Source organism: Psittacula echo (assembly GCF_963264785.1).
Source record: "Psittacula echo genome assembly, chromosome: 17".
NCBI lineage: Eukaryota > Metazoa > Chordata > Aves > Psittaciformes > Psittacidae > Psittacula > Psittacula echo.
This window is the reverse complement of record NC_137753.1, coordinates 5,897,698-5,918,409: the sequence shown is the minus strand read 5'-3', so window position 1 is coordinate 5,918,409 and position 20,712 is coordinate 5,897,698. Positions and strand designations below refer to the sequence as shown.

The window sequence follows — 20,712 nt, the reverse complement described above, 5'->3', positions numbered from 1 at the left end:
ACATAGCCACATACAGACAGAGTCTGGCTGCATCTGCCTTTTCAACACAGGTTGTTCCTGCTGCCCTGTGTGTTCTCTAGGGAGAGGGCAGAAGTCTCAGCTCTGCAGGGGAGGCGTTTTTGTAGTCAGAGGCTCAATGGCTTCTGAAGTTCCCATGATAGGAAAATAGGGAGTTTGATGAGAGATGGATGATGCACTCTAGTAATATTGATGCACTAAAGGGCTTTAAATGCTGGCTTTAGCCATGTTTCCCTTCTCTTGTCCACACTAATACACTGGTAAAGTCAGGCAGAGGTTCTGTTGGATTCTGCACTTAAACCTACAAATATTCATTTAGAAGTCAAATGTTCTTGGGCTGTGCAGGTTGGGAATGAAGGGTTTGCGTTTTGCTTGCTCTCCCTTTGCATATGGAAAAGGTTCAGTTCTCTCCTTGTGGTGCATAAAATCTGAACACCTTTTACCTGAACTGTTTCTGTGAGCAGCCTCTGAGGATGCTCAAACACCTCTTCAGTAGGAGTGGGAGATGGGAACCAAACAGGCAGAGCTGGGCAGGTACAAAGCAAGACCCTCCCGAATGAACAGTGACCCTTCCCAGAACAGCCTCCCTTTGTGCAGGTTGTAGTTGCACAAGGGCAGTGTTTGAGGAGCACCATTTCATCCTGCAGCTCTTGGCAGGCTTGCTGCTGGCTTTTGAAGGGCACCTTTGCTGAATGGTTCAGTGTTTGAGAGCTATCTCATTTTTATTTGCCTTATATGAATGGCCTCAAGAGCTGTTAGCAAATGCTTCTTGCTGTCTTCATGAGGAACAGGGACTGGGTGATCTGATGGGAAAGCCTGTAATGGCTTTGGAATCTGTGATGGAATGGAATGTGAGGAAATGGTGCAATACAGCATTGGGGCTCTTTCACTGCAGTGATTTGTTTGATCAAATCTGTGTCCTTCAGTCCTGCTGTCCATTCAGGTAAGGATGCACCACACAATAGCAAGCTCAGGTCTAAACACCAACATGGGGCTGGCAGTTGTGCTTGCTATCAAGAACTTGTTTTTATGCTTCTGTGATTCATTTCTGCACTGGAACATCTTTCCAATGGTGGAAAGAAAGCTTTCTGAGGTATTGGGGTGCAAATCTTCAGCACTATCACCATCCCATATGGGCATGTATCCAAAGACTGCCTGTTTCTAAAGACTTAGGATTTTCTGACAAGCTGGAAATCTCTCTTTCAATGCCTAAACAAACTTGTAGGTCCAGTTTTACTTTGAAGATGAAGTGTGGGTGGAATTTATTGCTAGGTCTGAATGCAGAAGGTCTGAACCCAGCTTTTCATTATGTTACATATAGTCTTGCAGTGTTACTGTCCCAGGGAAGCATTAGAGGACTGTGTCTGTGCATCCCCTACACCAGTAGCATGTTGTTCCTCATTGGAGATTAAACTTTGAATGGGTGTAGACAAGGACAACTTTATGTTGTGATCTGGATTCCAAAATGCTTTGTCCACAGAGACTGTGTTGAGCAGCTGAAATAGGTTCATGTGATACCCCTCCTGGTTGCCTTTGAGACTCCAAAGGTTCTAGGAACTGTGCACGAAACTGATCTCCATGTGATGCAGAACACTTGAATCTTGTACAAAGAGCTGACTAGTGGAGGCTTCCGGTGGCTTCCCACAAGGAAGAAATAAGGATATGTGGTCTTATAGGGATTTCTGTGTAATCCTGTGGGAGAGTTGACATTTTGCATGTGCTTTGAAGGTAAGAGAGGTAGCAGCCTCCACCTTTGTGCCTGGGTTTTATGCGGGTCTGGAGGCAAGAGGCGCTATCGCATTCATTGCGGCATAGGTCTGACTTGTTATGGGCTGTGAGTTATCCTTCTGGAAGCTGGAGTGGCGTAGACCAAAAGACCTTATAAAAACACACCGAATAATTTGCACCACATCAGTGACCAGAATTATGCCATTTAATTAAAATATGTCTAGACAAATAACCTAGAGGGAGAGAGATGCTATCTGTAGTAAGTGTTTGAGGTTTCTACATAGGGATCATGCTCAATACATTTATGAATAACTTCTTTTCTCTCCCAAGTACCTGGAGTCCTGGAGGACGGTACCACTGCTGGATGACGTGGTTGTTTCTCATGGGATTGGCTTCACCTCTTGCTTAGCAATTATTTAACCTGTCTGTAAATGATATTTCTGTATTGGTGAACACTTGTGGCTACTTTTTGACCTACCTTCATTATTCTAATGAGGTGCTTTTAAGAGAGCACAAAAGGAAGGTTTCACGGAGGGATAAGGGTTGATTCTTATCTTGGGTGCTCTGCTGTGTGTTTAGCATTTCTTGGTTTGTGTTGTTTGGCAGCTGGCACTGTGTCTGTCCTGGCTGTGTGATGCCTTTATTGAAAACTAATTGGGTTTTGCATTAAGAGGTCAATTGGTTACTTAGAAAGGTAGAAATAAACTCCCTTTGCTTGTAGTTGATTAGGAAGAATGCTCTAAGCTCTAAGGCTCTGTGTTGAACTTGTTTCTTGCTTTCCTTGTGGAGGACTGGAAATCATTCCTACTGAAAGATTAAGAGATTGGACACGTTTTCAGGCAGCTCATCCTGCTCCTGCCACCCTTCAGAGAGTGATTTCGCTGCGTGTGGGCTTCTCCAGAAAGGTGCTTTGTTCCATATTGAGTAGTGGACTTGATGGAATATGTGGGATAGGGTCCTTTGGCTTGTTCCTGGAGTTTATTGCTGTGGAATTGATTCCTGAAGGATAGCTCAGGCAGGGTCATCCTTCATTAGTTTAACATTGCACCTGATTGTCAAAGGAAGATCTCTTCTTCTCCTCCGTTCTTCCAGCAGCAGAATGGGCCCGTCTCTCCTTACCATGGCATATGCTGAAGGTGGACCTCTAAATAGCTGCAAAAGGAATATACACAGTTACTCCTTTCCTACACTGAGGACCTGGCTGTATGTGGGGTTTTGTTGTGCCGCGCATTGGTATGCAGACTTGGGGTTTAGAGGAAAATGCAGTTGTTTTTAACATGGTGTTTGGATGAAGAAATGATACAGAAAACCTCCTGTCACATTTTTAGAGGGCAAATACTGTGCTTTCTTCTCTTTTACCACCTTCTGTGAGTTGTGCTGGTACCACTGATGCCAGAACAGTTACACTGGTGAAGTGGAATGCTCTGGTTTGTGTGATTGTGCCAGCATCACAGTGACAGCAGCCGGATCGTGCTGAGGTGGAAGTAACATATTTCTGTACATTGTTTCTGTACATTGTTTTCCCCTTTAAGACAGAAAATCAATTCATAAGGTTACAAGGCAGGATTGGTGGTATTGCCTTTGCAAATGGGCTGCTTGTCATCTGGTGATGCAAATAGAGTGTGCTGGCAGGAGCCTGGAGCTGGGAAGCTGTTTTCTGCTGCTGAATTGTGAAGGCCGTGGAAGCACATGTGACTGTGCTTCAGCACAAACCCTCAGTGTGCTCTCTGGCATTACTTGCCTCATTTATTTGCTTTCATAGATACCCACACGTGATGGGATTGGGGTTGCCATGTCTGCCTGTCCTTCCAGCGCCGGCTGTTCTTGGGGTCCCTTCCTTCTGTGGCTGCTGTATGTAAATGTCAGCCTTTACACTGAAAAGACTCTGTCCCCAGAGAGCTTGCACGTTGCACATTTACTGTTAATCTTGCTATGAAACAAGGTCTTAACCTGGGGCAGAAATAACTGCCTTGGCCATGGTGAAATGTGTGCAAGTACACCAAGATAAGAGACATCTGGTGCCCGTGGGCTCAGTCTGATTGGGGGTTCATGATTTGAATAAGAATAATGGGATGTTGCAAAGTAGTCTTGTGGGATTTGGGAACAGGACCTATGGCACAATGGGCTGGATATTGCTCATTATATTTTCATAGCATCCTTCTGAAGTATTTATGGTGCTCTTCCTCCAAATTACCCTCCTTTGTCAGCTCTACCTGGCTCAAACCCATCCCTGTGCTGAAGCATCTGCTTGACTTGCATGCTTCGGAAACCTCCGCACTGGGACAAGGGGCTGCGTACGTGCCATTTTGGATGTGTGATAGCAAAGAGTGTATCTGTCTTCATTTGAGTCCTATTAGTGTGGGAAGCCCTTGGAATAATTAGTGGTAGGAGGTTTAAATGTGGTCTGGCAGCCAGAGGAAGTACCTGTGTCCCTGGTGTTCTCTGTGGCCTGTAGTGAACCTTGTTGTAACTCCATTACTGCTGTTGTCGCTGCTTGCTGTAGTAAAACTTGGGTTTAGTACCTTGAATTGCTTCTTTGTCCCTTTTGACACTGAGCAGATGGATTTCAGGCCTAAGCTGAGGCACCCACACTTCAGGCTGGAGGTCCAAGAGTACTGGCTGCAAAATGATGCTTTCTGCATGTTGATGAATTGAGGTTATGTTATCCCAAGACAGCCTTAGGGAGGATGTGAAATCTTAGGCTCTTAATGCTTCCCAGGTAGCTTCAAAAGGGCTGGGAGCGTAGCTAAAAGAGTTAGTTTGTGCTGAGGGAGGCTGTGTTACCAAAATCAGTGCTCCCTTTGCACAAAATAGAGGGTTTAGTGGTAATATCTGGTGGGTGGAGTGGGCAATAAACTTACACATGGTGCAGCCTCTCTTGCTGTTTGTCACTGATCAGCTAAAAGCATCACGAGCCTTCCCTTTCAATTCCCAGCTTCAGACCTGGCTTGGACAATGCCACTTGGACTGTGCATTAGAAACCAGCTCAATGACTTGGTATGTAGCTCTCCGTGTGCCAGGTCATGACCTGACTTCAGCCTGCAGAGGCTTGGGTTTTCAACAGGCTGCCTCTCTGCCTTGGCTGTATGTGAATGTCACCTCAAAGTGCTATTTTGAGTGTCCTGCACTGGAGTTCTGAAGCTAATTGCACCCTGGGGAAAGCAATTCAGAGCCGGCTGTTTGAAATGGGCATTCCACAACCAACCCACTGCTGGCAGCAGCCTCTCTGACACTCTTTTTCCTAGGTTGTTTTCAAGAGCTCCTTAATTTTATGGAGGGCTTGTTAATATTTATTGTTCTGTAGCTAAGGCATTGGATTGGGACTTGAAAATGTGGGTTTGGGTCAGAATTATGCTGACCTGTCCCTTTGTATTGTGACTTGCTTGTCTTTGTGGCAGAGGCAGTGATTTGCAGCTGCCCCTTGGGACAGTTGCAAGAATAGATTCATTAACACCTGTGAGATTGTAATATAGTCACCTACATAATTTAGTGGAGAACATGAGGGGTGGAGGAAAAAGGGGAATAAAAAGGCAGAAGACTGTCAGTGTGGCTGAAATGCTTTGCTTGTTATGGATGGTTTGGCCTGTTCTATTCCAAACCCTTTCCAAGGGTGTATTGATGAGAACAAATGGTAAGGTCTTAGGACTCCAAAAGTCAACCACTTGCTTTGCTTCCTTATGCACATAGTCAACCTTTTTTCTGCTAGGTTAGGTGGTCAAGGAGCGGAGGATAACACTGTGCACAGCTGGGCTTATCAGTGCTAAAATAGACTGATTTCTATGGATGTCAACTTATAATGCCATAAATCCTTGTATTTCAGTGGGGTTTTCACACCCTCAGCATCTGCACAACCGCTGAAATACTGTTATTTAAGGAGTAGAGAAGCAAATCCTATTCCCTGGATGCCATTGCTCTGTAACAGTCAGGCATTAATATTTAAAAGCACTTCATTGGAAGCCGTTCCTCGGGGATGCTCCAAAGTGCACTATATTTGGAGACCCTCTCAAGATAATGGGCGAGGGTCTGTAGCCCAGCACAAGCTGAACCGAGCTGCACTGGACTGAAATGGAAGGATGAGACAGATCTGGGCTGGGAGCCCAAGTACCAGTTGGTTCAAAACACGTGAAACCTTTTAGTATGAGTCACTGTGTCAGCCTGTTGCACTTGGTAATGAGTGATGGGCCTTTAAAAGTGCTTTCAGTGTGATGCAGATGGCTAAACTGGATTGCTGGAGATCAAAATTCCCCTGTTTGCAGTCTGGAATCTCTGCTTTCCTCCTCCCTTCCATGCTCTTGTTGTTCTTTTTGGGTTCATGTGTAGGGATCTTGCTTAAGCAGAATTCTGGACCTCTCTAACCAAGTAATGAGGATTTCTGTTGCTCCGATGCCTATCTTAAACAGTCATTGAGGAGCTTCTAAGCATGAAGGTACCGTAAATTCCTTGCAGTAAGACAGGGTGTAATAGGCCAACTGGCCTCCTCAAGGTCATATGGTGGATTGGTGCCAGAGTAGAGCCTAAACAAATGGAGCTGGCCTTGAATCCCAGCTCATTGCTATAAAAAGTGAAGCTTTATGTTTGAAATGAAGGGCAGATTGAGGCCGATTCTCTGCTGGGGAATGCAGTGGGTCTTCCTTCATTCATGTGCTGAAGCTTAGGTCAGTATCTGGTATAGGATCCAAGTACCAAAACGCTTCCAGTATCCTGCAGTTCTCCGGCAAGGTGAGAAATGATCCTTGCAGTTCTTGAAGGCTGGCATGGAAAACTACTGGCTGGGCCTCCAGGAATAAAGGTGGAGTGGAAAAAAACAGGGAAGAGGCAGTTATGTGGGCTAAAGTATTTAGTGTGGTGATGATAACGATGAGATGTGGCAGAAGATAACTGGTGTATATATAAATACATGAATGCGTTCACTGTTAACTGCAGCCAGATTCACTACCACTGTGTGCTTTGATTTTTAAGTCATAAGAATAACGTGGGACAGAGCAGCTGATTAATACACGAAGAAGAAGAAGAGAGTGTTTCTCCATGCCTTTATCGCCTATGCAGGACGAGGTGACTTCCCTAGCACCCACTGCACACAGTTTCTTGCAGCTTCTTTGTATGAGGAGGGGTTTGTTCCATGGTTGGGCGTGTCACTGATATCATAACTGTGGGCAGCAGTCATTTCTGACAGGTTTATGTGGCACTTGCTGTACCAAAGTGCATATATGGAAAGGCAGAGCATCGTCAGTGTTGTTTGGGAATAGCAACCTAAAAAGGAGAGCGCTGGTTCTGCTCTGACCCTGTGGTATGTTGAGGAGTGATTGGCATGAGCCTGGCGCAGGGAAGCACCGTAGCTCTGCCTCGGAACGCTGCAACATCGTTCCCTGCTTACCAGCTCAGTGGGGTGCAGGCAAGATCTGAGGCTTGCAGCCATGACAGGAGGCTCTGGATCTTTCGTGTTGAGCAGAGCCCTTGTGTGCTGCACTGCATTGTGGTGTTTATCTGCTCTGCAACAGGATTTCTCCTCCTCTCTTCCCTATTTCCAGAATGAACCTTGGCAAGCCTGACCTGCAAATCCAGTGGGTGGCTTTATTTCCACTCATCTCTCTGGGCTGGAAGGCTGGCTAAAGGCTCTCTTGTCATGACCTCAGCTATGAGAAGCCTGAAGGTTTAATTCTGCATTAAAGATTCAGACTGAAATGTTAATCAGCCCCAGAAAGGTTATTTTTAGAGCTGCAGCCTTGGCTTCCAGTTGAGTTGTTGCAATTAGGATTACTTATGGTTTTACTCATTTAAACAGCTTTGGGGGAAAGTGCTGCTTCACAAGGAGCCTGAAAGAGGTTGTGGAACCTCCGTCCCTGGGAGATACTCAAAACTTGACTGGACATGGCCCTGAGCAGCCTAAACCTGCTGCGAGCAGGAGGTTCATTAGATGGTCCCTGGATTTCTCTTCTAACCTACGTGATTCTGTGAATCAAAACTAAGATGTGAATAATCTCTTACCTGCTTCTGTGGTGATGGGAGTCATTGAAGATCATGTATAGAACAAATGGCTGAATTACTTTGCCTTCTCTCTATAAGGATCTCCAAGCAAGTTATAAGAAGTAGGGAATGAAGCTCCTCTCCCCTTTCACCCGTCAGTAAAGGACAATAAGAAAGTTAAGGCAAGTTTTGAGTATGATCCCAGTGACAAGAAGGGATTAATGTACGTTAGGATGAGCGCTTTGTGGCATGGTACACATTAACCTGGAGTGAATCAGCAGGGGCCATGCTGCTGTCTCAAGCCTGCATTTCCCATGCATGGGGCCTTGGAGGTTTGGGCTTGCAACTGGTGAATCAAGCAGAGAATTCCCTTGTTAACCTCCTTCTTCTGAGCAGAAACCAGAAATCATCTGGCTAATTCTGGCGATTGAGTCTCACAGGCACGTATGATGCAATCAGAGTGCAAGTGTCTGCAACACTATCAACCCCATGTTTAATATCCAGTTGCCTAAATGCTTATGAATCAGAGTCATTAGAGGCTTGTGGGGTTCACTTGGTGTTCTGAATGGGGAGTCAGCGTATATTCTGAGGCAGCAAACAGCTTGGGAGCAGGATGAGAGTGAGGATAAGGCTAAATCCTTGGCTGAAATCCTCTTTGGAGGAAAACAAGAAGTAAGGATACTGGGAGAGTGACCAGGAATGTAAATCTGTCGTAGAAGCAGGTGAGGTGTGAGACAGTGAACAGAACTGGGTCTGGTGAATGCAGAAACACCTATTTGTGCAGAGCAGGGTGGAAGCAGAGCCAGAGGATCCAGACACAATTCCAGGAAGCGAGAGGAAGGAGGGGCTGTTACCAGCAGGGATTGTTTCATTTGGTAATTAGTTCTTACATCTCCTCTAAGTCAAATAAAGCAGAGGATGTGAGCTGCTGAGAACTGGTCCCTCCTCCCCTTCCCCGCGCATCCACACCCTTTCTTGCACGTACTCTCCCTAAGTGCACACTGTGGTGATGAGAGATTTGATGGTGAGGGCTTGCTGGTGATGTAGAGCAGGTACCTGGGGCATATTCAACAGTGTGGGGTCTTCTTCATGGTCACTGACGAACTCTGTGGCCTTGGGTGAGTTGTTCCCCTGTATTGTTCTTTTACCTGGTAGATGCATTTAAGGGATGAAATAAAGGGTCTAATATCACATCCATCAGGATTTCATGGTGAAGAAAAGTCTGTAGGTAAATTGTTGGTGTGCTGGCAGAGTCTCCCCTTCCTCTCCTTTGCAAAAGGGAGTTACGTACAGCCTGAACACATCATGGCAATAGGGGCAGACCTGCTGCTGGGAGGTATCATGACCCAAATGAGCCTGGAAATGACTGGTTTGTTCTGTTCCTGTTGGTGTTCATTGAGTGGCAGCTTTGAAATGGCTTTGGAGATAGGTGTTTGTTCGCTCTTTTCTCTTTCTCAGGGTGGTTCATAACCCAGGTTAAGTGGAAGATTGTGTGTGCTGGGATGGAGACCACATGTGTTCCATCCCTGCCAGCAAGTACAGAGGCACAGTGCTGTCAGGAGGCAGGATGTGACCTAGGAAGCAAATATCCCCTCTTCTGAAGGGAAGCTTTAATCCTATGATGTGTTTCTTGGTATCAGATGGTCTTTGTTCTTATTATCAAGCAGTAAGTCCATTAACTTGTGTTTGAGAGCACTGATGTCCCATCTCCACAGTGGACCACATCCAATACCAATACTTCATCTCAGTAGGAGGTCTCTGGCAGATCAATCTCATCACCTCTTCTTCCTTGCCATGCGAGATTGGTTCCAGGTTGTGGATCTATTATTTAAGGCCTTATCCACCCTGGTCTTAAGCTGTTGTGTGTGTTAGTTCCTAATGGACCATGTGTGTTCCAAGAGCAGTGACATGGGTCTCCCTCTGCCCTTGCTTCTGGGTTCTTGTAGAGCAAAAAACATCTTTTTGAATACAAGTTGTCCTCAAACTGCAGTATATGGCTGCAGCCATTCATATTCCTTTCTGTTCCTGCCTGAGAATTGAAAGGAGCTGCCTCTTTACTACAAATAATGATTTGTAAAACAGTGATATTTGAAATTAGTGGCTGCTGCTGTCTTTGATGTTCTTGGCACTGTTGATTGCTACCCAAAGCAAGCTGGGAATTACAGTCAGTCATTCTCTTGCCTCATAGCTCAAGGCTATATTTAGTAGTTCAAGTTGCAACAGATCTGGAAGTTGTTCCCTTTAGCAGAAGGCTAATGCTGTGATAGAGCGCATTGCTTTGGAAGCAGTGACTTCAGCGCGCTTGTCTTCCACCGTGAAGACAACTGAACCTGTCTGGGCAGTACTGCAGGGTTATCCGGACTGCCACTGTATGTGTTGGTGGTGGAAAGACCCCCCCCCCGGCCTTTTCTCTGCCGAGAACCTCAAAATCAATATGTTTTTAATGCTGGAGCCTCACTGTTAGAGCTTGGTGCAGAGCTGCATCTGATTCCTGGGATGCAGTAGGTGACGTTTCCTTATGGGGTGGACAGGGAAGATGCTGTCATTTAAAACATATAGCTGACAAGACAGTGTTATTGCAGCATTTTTCTGTGCTGGTTCTGCAGTTGGGTCTGTGCTGAGTGTTCTCCACAGGGCTCCCTGAAACACAAAAGGGAATGTCTGAATCCAAGTCGATGCACTGGAGCTGGAGATGCGAGCAAATGTGGAAATCTCTGTCTGCACACAGCGTTTGCAGCTCCAGAATGACAGGTCTGAGAGCTTCATTGGGTTGTCAAAGGTTTTGAAAGCTTGATTTCAATGGAGTTTGCTTTAATTGCCTCTTCAGAGTCTAGGTATAAATGACTAGAACCAGTAGTGGAATCATATGATGTGTTTCCTGGTGCCAAAAGGTGAAGGTGGGACAGATGCATTAGGAGTTAAATGAATATTCCAAACTGTTTTTCTTTCCAGTAATAGGAAAGAGGTGAAGGCTGTGCAGCTAGCCATTAACAATGCAAATCCATGTGGAGACAGAAGAGAATGTTCATTCCTTCTTTTAGTGCAAATGCAGGTATTGCTGGTGCTGGGAGTTACTCCTCCTTTACCAAAAGTAGGATGGAAACTCGTTGTCTATTTGCTCTCCTCTCTTCTCCTTCCTAACCAGTTTCTCCCCCCCTTATAATATGCCACTGTTTCATGCATAGTCAGTTGCTTTGTGGCTATTGTGGGTTTTTTACACAGCAACAAGAAACACAAAAACATAAATAAAGGAAAATGTGGTTGTGGAACCACACATTTTCACTGAGTTTGCCTTGTTCAGGTTAGCTTTCTCCTTAAAGCTTCGAGATGGTCAAAACCAAATTGTCCCTGTTCTGTGCAGGGACTTGAGGCCAGAGTCTGTTTCTGCTACAGATCTCCTGTTTGACTTGGTATAAGCACCACTGCATCCCCTCTCTGCCCATTTTAGGCAGTCCCCATCTGAAGAGCTTTCCTCTCTGCTTCCTTGTTCAGAAGGTTCTCAATTCTGGTTGGAGCCCATAGGTAACAAAAACAGTATCACATCAATGTGTAGTAGTGAAGCTGTATATTGAAAAGCAGACCTGGTGTTTTTGCAGTTGGGTGACTATTAGTTAGCTCATACACATAATAAACATCTTGCTATCAGCAAGTCTGTAGAGTGTCTGTTCTTTAAAGATAGAAGACTTGCTGATAGCAAAACTGTATCAAAACCTAGTGCTTTCCCTGGCCCATTTAAGAAGCCACTGTCCCTTCTGAGCTGATGTCATTGCAAACTCTTGATTTTCTTGTATTTCTTTTTCCAGGGTGGTAAAGGAGGAGATCTCGGATGACAACGCAAAGCTCCCTTGCTTCAATGGAAGAGTGGTGTCCTGGGTATGTTGGTTCCTGTCTGTGTGTATATGTGATTTGATACAGTGGGCACAGTGGCAGGGTAGATGGTTACCTACATCCTGATTGTCAGAAGTGTCTTGGGTCTCAATGGAAGCAAAGGCTTACATTTTACATGAGGATTACATGTGCCTTCACTGTAAGATAAATACAGTATTGATTGCATGCTGCTGCTCACAGCAGAGTGCACGTGTGCATGCTACCATTATGTAAGGATAGTGCAATGTATCTTTTAAACATCAGTTTGATTGGGAGAGTGTTCTTAAGTAATGATGCCATGTGGTTCCTCACATACAGCCCCTGCTGGGTTCTAAGCAGCTGAAAACGTTCCTCATGTGAGGAGGGCAAGGGCTGGCAGATAACTGAGCTCAGCTTTATCATTTAATATGATCAACTGCTTTCTGCTCTATTGACTGCTTTTAATTTTAAGGCACTTGGACTCTGGCAGCTGGGTAGTCCCAACAGGTTGTGAGTATTAGGCAAGTAAAGCCAGAGCTTTGTAATGCATGGGCTTAACCTTGGTCCTCCTGCACACCCAAAGGTGTACAGAGTATTAAGCACTTACTAGGTTTTATATGATATTAAGATCTTAAAAACTGGAATAAAGCTCTCCCTTTGGTTTGTACTCTCTTGAAAGTTACCTGTTTTGTCACTGGGAAATGCATTCAGGTGGAAAAGGTACTTCTTTTGCCTTTGTGCTCCAACCTTTTGACTCGATAGCAATAGCTGACTAATAACCAGGGTGACTTCCAGAGCTGTGTATTTCCGTTCAGCAGTGGCCGTTAGGTGTCTAAATGCCTTGGTTTGAAACTCAGTGAGTGTTTCAAAGCACAGTTATGCTGATAGAGACCTGTGCTGCTGGGCAGTGCTCAAGGGGAAGAAATGGACACAGTAGGGATCTGCCTACTTGCCTTCCCAAAGAGGGGATGATCCCTGTGTGTTGTGCTCCATGGAGGAGTAAATTGGTTGTTAAAAGTTGTGTTCATTCTCTAGGGTAAAATAACTTCATTAGAGAATGAAACAACGCTTAAATACAGAGACAAACAGCCAGGGCCTTGGAGACCTGATGGTCCCTTGAATGCTGTGGGAGACAGCGCAGGGCTCTTTCTTAATGAGGTTGTTGGCTTATGTCAGTTCTTGTGCAGGAACTGGACATGTGATGGGGTTCACCTCCAGCCATGGCAGGACAGAGGTGCTAATGGCCACTGGTGTGGTGTGAGGCCCGTAATTCTCTGAGGAGCTGGAGATGGCTGAAGGGCTCAGTGCTGCTGAGTATGCTACTTTCAGGCTCTGCTTGAGCTCTGCATCTTGGTGGTGGTGGCTTTGTATTCAGCCCAAGGATAAGTGGGCTATAGCTATAGCATGGCTTTCTGATGGGATGGGAATAGATGGTGCAAAAAGGGATCTCATGTGCAATTAACAAGCTGAAGAGAGCATCCTGAAAGCTTCAGATAATAAAGGCTATAGAGATGTCACTTATGTTGCCATAGCGTGAGAGCAGCGTCTGTTTTAAAAGCAAAGGGGTAGAAATGAGCAGTAGCTCTTATCAGAGGAGCAAATTAATCCTAAGAACCCTTTTCCTCCATCCCAGTATGTAACAATTGTGCTGTGTTTGCTCCTCAGTGTCATTCACTCCCTGTTTCTTCCCCCTTCTCCCATGCTTTTGAATTGATATGAATTCAAACCCCAGGCTGATATTCAGATTGCTTTCTGCATCCCTGAGCTGAGTCTCTTCTTCCCAATGTGCTCAGGAGCATGGTGGTGTTTGGTTTCATCTGTGTGGTCTAGTTAAAGACTGATGTTCTGCAGTGGTGGTTCAGTGCTCTGATGATTCATTCTGAACTTGTGCACACTATTGGGGCTCTTCTGTGCAGCAAAATATGACTTCGGTTGTTCCAGCAAGCCTCAGTGTTCTTGGAGTTTAAGCAAAGCCAAATCCCTAACCCCAGACTGTTCCACATGGATAAGGATATGGATTATTTCAGTCCCGTTTACATCCCAATTCTTTAACCTTTTCCTTCTTCCCTCTCCCAACAAAAAACCTGAGGGCATTTGATCTCAAGTTGAGAGCTGAATTCTTTGCTCAGCTCCTTAAATAGTAGGAAGCATGGAAGTACATCCTTTTCTCATGAAGGAGGATATAGAATCGTAGAGTCATGGAATGGTTTGGCTTGGAGGGAACCATGAGATCATCCAGTTCCAACCCGCTGCCGGGGCAGGGACACCTTCCACCTTCTCTTTCCACACGTGTACATGTGCAGTTTGATTTGGAAACCCTGTCTGCCTCGTTCCATCTCGGAACACTGAAGTGGGTCACCCTTTACCTGACAGCCACAGGCTTCTTAAAGTCTTTTAGCTTCTGACTTTCAGCCTATGGGAGGTTGATCCTGGTCCATGGTTGGAGCAGACCCCAAACAACTGTACAGGCAACGTGCAGGATAAAAGAGGGAAGCCTGATCTGGCATAGATAATTCCTTGTTATTAAAATAAACATCACATTCCCAATAGGCTCTCGCAGCCCTTCCAGCAATGTGTTGTCCTGTTGTCTTTTGACAGAATTCCTAATGGAATAAAGGGCCTCATCAGTAAGTCTTTTAGTGCAATTGGGCCTTCGGGAGCAGCCCTCGTGTGGATAATGGGCTGTGGCTCTGAAGCTTTGGCTTGGGATTTGAGATGGCTGTGGCTTTATAGGGAATAATGACTTTCAACTTGGAGATGAATGTGGCTGTTGTGAAGTTGCTGTCAAAGATACAAATGGCTTTTGGAGCTATTTCTTTAGTAGCTGCCTGAGAGATACCAAGAGCTGCTGCTCTCAGTAACAGCATTTACATATTGTAGTTTTCATGCTGATAGACTAATAAGTATTTAGCCAGATGAGACTGTGAGAGCAGAATGTACCAGCGTTTGCTCTTTCCTTTTCCCAGACTGGTGCTTGTTGGCTGGCGCCTTCAGCCATCCACGTTGAACAGACTGGTTCCTGGAGCTGTGAGTTGTTGAGATGTCTGTGAGCACTGTGAAAGGCAGTTCTTGCTATGATTCATAGCATCCCAGACTGGTTTGGGTTGGAAGGGACCTTACAGCTCATCCAGTTCCAACCCCTGCCATGGGCAGGGACACCTTCCACTAGAGCAGCTTGCTCCAAGCCCCTGTGTCCAACCTGGCCTTGAACACTGCCAGGGATGGGGCAGCCACAGCTTCTCTGGGCACCCTGGGCCAGCGCCTCAGCACCCTCACAGGGAAGAGTTTCTGCCTAAGAGCTCATCTCAGTCTCCCCTTTGAGCTACGGATGTGAGGCCTCACTGGAGATCAGGTGCAGTAACAGGAGGAAATCAAAGCTCTTCTGACACTGTGAGGGTTCTCTGGCTTGGTGCCACTGTTAGGCTCTGACTGAGGAGCTTCAGTCTGGCCTGCGTTTGAGATACATCTTCTTCCTAATTGCCCTTCCAGCCCTTCAATTTGCTTACAATAAGCAGAATGGGCTGGTGTGAAGTTTGCTGCTGTTCCTGTGCTAGGGTTTCACATCACAAGTCCAATTGCTGAAGGGAGCAGTGTTGACACAATGAACTGAACGCTTCTTTCTGCAAGTGAGTTCCAGGATAACTGTTCCTTAGCAGATCCCGGGCGGTGCTGGGCAGCATTCCCTATCTAATACAGAGGGCAACAGGCACTTTTGCACCATGAACAGGCTGCACGTTCTGCTTCCGCAGCACAAAACTGCTGTCTGTGCTGTTGTGAATTGGAAGTGGCTGTGTGGGAATCACTCGGTATATCAGAAGAACATAGGATTCCTTTCTAACATGCCAGGGCTGATATGCTTTCTCCACTTCCTCGGCAAGATTTAGTAGGGAATGTGATGGTAGGACCTCAGTTGAGAAAACAAACAGCATTTGGGATGATGGAATGAACTGAATCAACCCTTGCAATTAGTTCCACACTTCTTCATTAAGCTCCTCCATGTGTGCTGCACAGAAGACGTCCACATTTTGCACTGAAATGCAGTGGGGTGGAACCCAGCAGCTGGTTTACAGCCCCAGGCACGCTCCTGAACAGCACACACAGCACCAGCCCAGTGCAAGGGATGGATTAGAGCGCTGCTGCCAGTCAAAACTGCAGGGAAGCTGGTGGGTGAAACACAATTATCAGGCTGGCTCCTGGCCAGAGAGCTGGGGTTAACACTGCTTTTCTCACGGAAACACAGGGAGAAGGCTGGAATGTGGCAGCCCCATAGCGCGTTATCTGCTCCATTCAAAGTGATATAATACTGGGGCGGTTTACTCCTACCATAGCTCATCAAGGAAAAGGACACAAGTTATCTCAGAGCTGATAGGGTACGTGATGTAAATCGTTACGTATCCTCCTTGTTGGAGGAAATGGGGAACTCCTGCTAGCACAGCAAAGCAGGGAGCAGGAATTGTGTATACCGGCCCATGTAGCCATGGCAGTGACATGTGTATTGTGTCAGTAAGTGTGCACCCCCCAGAATTACTCCTCTTCTGTCAAACCTTCATCAAATCGGAGGTGTTTTGTGAGGTGCTGGAAAGAGGCAGAGCTGCAAACTCATTACAAAGCTCCAGCTGAGTCTGCAATTCCACTGCGAGCTGTTACACTGCCTTTCTGGTCCTTCTGATGCTGGGGAAGAGCCAGCCTGGCATCCTGCATGACAGTCCTGCTGCATGTGCCGTGTTCTACTGCACGAGTTCTCTTCTAGCACAACAAATGGTTTTCTAATGCTCTTTTGTGGTGTTTCTGTTCACTTGGTGAGCACCACAAGTTCTGCACTGGCCACTGCGTTGTCAGGGCTGTTGTGCTTATGATTTACACTTGAAACGTGAAAGACCTTTGTCTAGGATTAACAAGTTACTTGGAAACAGGTGATACTGCCAGTGTCTTATCTTGTGTTTGAATATATCTCACGTTCACTGTATCTGGTAGTGAGCTGATCCAAGTTTAAAGTGGTGTATTTCCTGAATGCACCTGACGGATTAGTATGGATACTTTCTGCAGCCCTCTTCCCTTTATAATGGTAATGGTCTGAGACTATGGTCTGAGGCTGTTTGTGACTCTAATCCCACTGAAGATCAATAAGAAGTGGGTACCCAGTGCTTTATCCTTCAGGAAATCACAGCCCAGGGGCAGTATTCACAAAGGAGTTGCTTTGTTGCGCTGGATTTTGCTTTTCAGCAGCACTCCCGAGATGATCTGCAGCCTGCCTCAGTATGGTGGGTTTGCCTTCATAATAGGTTCTGCATTGCTGAGGCTTCCTCCAGGAGCAGGGAAACACTAAAGAACAAATATCCACATGTTTTCTAACCATCTCCCGTCAACTTCCCCCCCTGAAAGAAAGAAAGAAAGAAAGAAGCTTTAATTGCCAAGTTATTAGGAAAGCTCATGTTCTTTTCCCCTTTGGTGTTTCCTCTGTCACTCTTGCTTTGGTGATAAGAGTTTGAATAATGCAGCTGGCTCCATGTGGTGCTGCGGAACTGTTTTGTCTTCAGGCAGTTCCTTTTTGACAGTCTGTGTGTGTGTGTGTTTGCCTTCTCACATTCATGGAGTAATATACTCTTAGGAGTAATACACTGTATCCTCAAGGATAGGATCTCCTCCTATCCTGTTCCCTCTCCTTCTTCTTCTCATCACACAGTTACCATCTGTGTGATGCTTATATTAGAATTAGTCCTTGATAAATTAACCAGTTATGGTTGGAGTCTGTTATATAGGGCTGGCTCTTCCACAGCTAAAAATAGAAGGAAGCTGACACGTAGTTGCCTCTTAGTGAAAGGTAATAATCTATATAATTATTTGAGCATTTATTTAATTAAAGACCTTATAATCATATTATTTAAAGAGACTTAGATGGCTAATTGGGATTGGTAATAGCATATACACCTTTCTCACCTCTAGGTCACTAGCTGAAATCTAACTTCTGTTGGCAGTGGTCAGAAACCTCTTTATCCACTGTGAATTCTTTTCTCTCTATTGACAGCTGGTCCTGGCTGAAAGCTCCCACTCTGACACAGGCTCCCAGTGCACCGAGAGCCACACAGACCTTCCTCCTCCCATTGAGAGAACCGGCGGCATTGGAGACTCCCGGCCTCCCTCTTTCCAGTAAGAGCAAGTTGTTGTTTCTATTTCATTTCATTTTAAAGCCAAAGATGCAGTTCCTGCCTGTTTGTTTCCCCCATTTCTCCCTGCTGCTGCAAAGCAGCTATTTATTAGTATTGTATACTTGTTAGAACTGAGGAATTAAAGAGGAGATGAGAAAAACCCCAACCTGTCATTGTTACAATGAAATACATAGATCTCATTTGAAACCCACTGTGGAAGGATTAAGGAGAGAGGGAGCCCAAAATGCTTTTTGTGGTATCCAAATGATAACTTCTAATTACTGTGTTATGTATAATGAAGTAGTATGCAGAGCCAGCACAATGGTGATCTCAAAACAAAGCATTTCCATAAGGAATAATGCCTCCTTCATGTGCAGCTTGACCTGCAGATAGCCAGACTGGGAGTCATCTGATGTAATGGTAGCCTTGTGATTTCCTGGTGCATGAGCAGAGCCAATGTATATCCTTGGAATACCTTCCTTTTCAGGGAGACTCTCTGAATTTGCACAGGGGATTGATTTAAAGCAGGACCTGGTTCTAGCTGTGATCTTAGGAGATGTTTGTAGAAGGAAACGTGGTCCTGATTTGCCTGGTGGCAATGCCTGTCCATTGCTTTCTGGGCTGTCTATTGCCTGGAGGAGCCCTTAGTGTTGTGAATGAGTCTTTTACAGATAAATGCCTTCTACGGGGGACAAGCGATCTTGGGAAATACTAACCCTGCCAAACACTTTGTCTTGCAAAGGCTTTACTGCCCTCCTGCGTTCAGCAACTGCTTTCTCCTGCCTGGGAGAGGCCTGCGAGTGCTGTCACGTGGCTGCAAATATAACTAGTTCTTTGTCTCCCTGACCTACACCTACATTAACAGCTGTAAAATCAAGCTTCAGTCAAAAATGTCCTTGCATTGTCAGGTAGGCACCAGCCTGGAGTTGTGGAGCCACTCGCTGCTATCGACTGATGTGCTCAGGCTGATGGAGTTGAAGCTGTGCTCCGCTCATGCACCTGCTCTTCTCCCCAGGATTCCAAAGACCTTGTCTGTATCCTCATGGCATCAGTCAGAGCTGCAAGTGATGGGCTGTTCACAGAACACAGCAAATCAGGGACTCCTCAGGGGGTGAAGTAACTTACACAGGTCATGCTGAGTCGGGAGCAGCCACACAGGAGGTTATGCATTCCTAGATAAACCACCTTCCTTCCTTCTCTGTCTTCTCCACCCCTTTTTTCTTCCTTGTTTTGAACTGCAATAGAGAATCTGCCTTGTGGGGAGATCTGCTTTAAAACTTGTTCTCCCTCAGGGCATAATAGGACATATGGACATGCCATGGACAGACAGGACATGCCAGGCATAACGACAATTGTGAAGACTCCCAATTGAATGGCTTCACGTTTTGCTGTGGTTTATTGCTGTTGTGTTTTATTTTGTCAATGCAGAAGAGAGCCTAATGATCCCTCAGGTTTATTTCCATAACACGGAGGCAGAGGATCTCACTCAGTTACTCTGCATGAAGCCCTTTATGCTGTTTTGCTGTTACAGTTTCACACCTGCTCTAGGTTTAAAGATTCCAAGTGATACAGAACCCACTGTTACTTGAAATGAGTTGTTTCTTTTGGATAGACTAAGTTGAGCTCCTCAAGCCTTTTCCTTGTGCAACCCTATAATTGTAACAGCTGTCACTTCAGTATTGCTGTATACTCACGTGTTACCTCCCCTTCTGTCAGTGTGATTTACCTTCTTGGTTCCTAAACCCCTGAGATGGTTTTAAATGCTGTTCAAACTACCAGAGATCTGTCATCTCCTGTCCTCCTCCTTCAGTGGTGATGGGGGGCTTAGTTACAGAAGAAGCTCCAGCTGAGCTGGGTGCTGTCTGATTGTACAAACAGAAATGTTGCTGGACAACAGGGAATACAAGGAACAGATGAAGCAGACAGGTCAGCACCATCCAAGGGAATGAGGTCCTTATCTGAGGTTAAGCAGTAATCTCAGCTACTGCCTGACAGCATTGATGTAAATTGATGAAAATTTACTTTCCCCCCCAGTGAGGGTTCTGAAGCTCATCCTGTGTTTCATGCCCCACTGCTTCTGTTTAGTGCTTGCTAAATCCACGTTCATCTGAATGAGTGAGGCTGTTCCTGGTTTAGTGGTGGATGTGCACTAGAGAGCTGAGTGACCTGGCAGCTCTTTCCTACACAGCTCTTGGGTATGTGCACTGAAATTGAATGGGGTTTAATTGGCTCAGCAAGGAGAGGGGAAACAAGGATGCTGTGAGATTCCTTTGCCCCCTTTGTTAGGGTGTAAAGCACGTTCGGTAGGCGGGTTTAGCCGAGGAAGCAGTGGACGGTATCAGCGGTAGTCACCAGATGGTGCTGCTGAGATGCCTGCGAGCCTAGCAGGGTGACCTTACGAAGGAGCTGTCATTCTCTTTCCCCTTTCGCTTGTACTGGACTGAAACAAGAAATGACAACACTTAAATACTTGTATTTTTGTAGCTTCTTTGGGGCTTAAAATATGCAGTCAAATACTCTTGAATAACAACCTGGATTTCCTAAGTGCTGTGGTGGGCATGTCAGTGCATCTCATCAGTGCAAAGGAAGAGTGTGGGTGTGTGAAGGCTTTTCAGCACCTCTGCAACATAACACTGTACACATGTGCTTACGCATACACCAGTTCTGGGACCAGCTTCCACAGAAGCCCATGGGGCCAGTTTGTAGCTGGCCCCAGTTGGGGCTGCATGGCAGTGTACTCTGGCCTTGTGGAGCTCTAGGACAAATATTAATGACTCTGATGCTTTGGTGTAAGTATGATGTGCCATTATGTACTCTATGTGGAGAAGTAGGACACGGGCATAACTAAAGGTGACTTGGGACTTGCTTTTAAAGGGGAAGAGTATGACCAGTAGTACTGTGTAAAGTAGCTCTCCTTTATAAAGGAGACCTTTCACAGCAGAGCATTTGCCCACGTCAGATCATGCACTGTTATATATTCAGGAGCTTTAAATCAGTTTCTACTATTTAG

The 20,712-nt window shown here is 45.7% G+C and overlaps 1 protein-coding gene across 5 annotated transcripts in view; it reads left to right on the top strand.

The window, feature by feature from the left end:
- DVL1 (dishevelled segment polarity protein 1) overlaps positions 1-20,712 on the top strand; it is a 77,799-nt gene that overhangs the window by 14,972 nt on the left and 42,115 nt on the right. For all 5 annotated transcript variants that reach the window (XR_013958166.1, XM_080631053.1, XM_080631051.1 and 2 more), the window contains exons 2-3: positions 11,514-11,583; positions 17,582-17,703. Coding sequence is in view for 4 of the 5 variants with exons in the window: in XM_080631053.1 (XP_080487179.1) it covers positions 11,514-11,583; positions 17,582-17,703 (192 nt within the window). In the remaining variant the exon portion in view is untranslated. The remainder of the gene's footprint in view (positions 1-11,513; positions 11,584-17,581; positions 17,704-20,712) is intronic.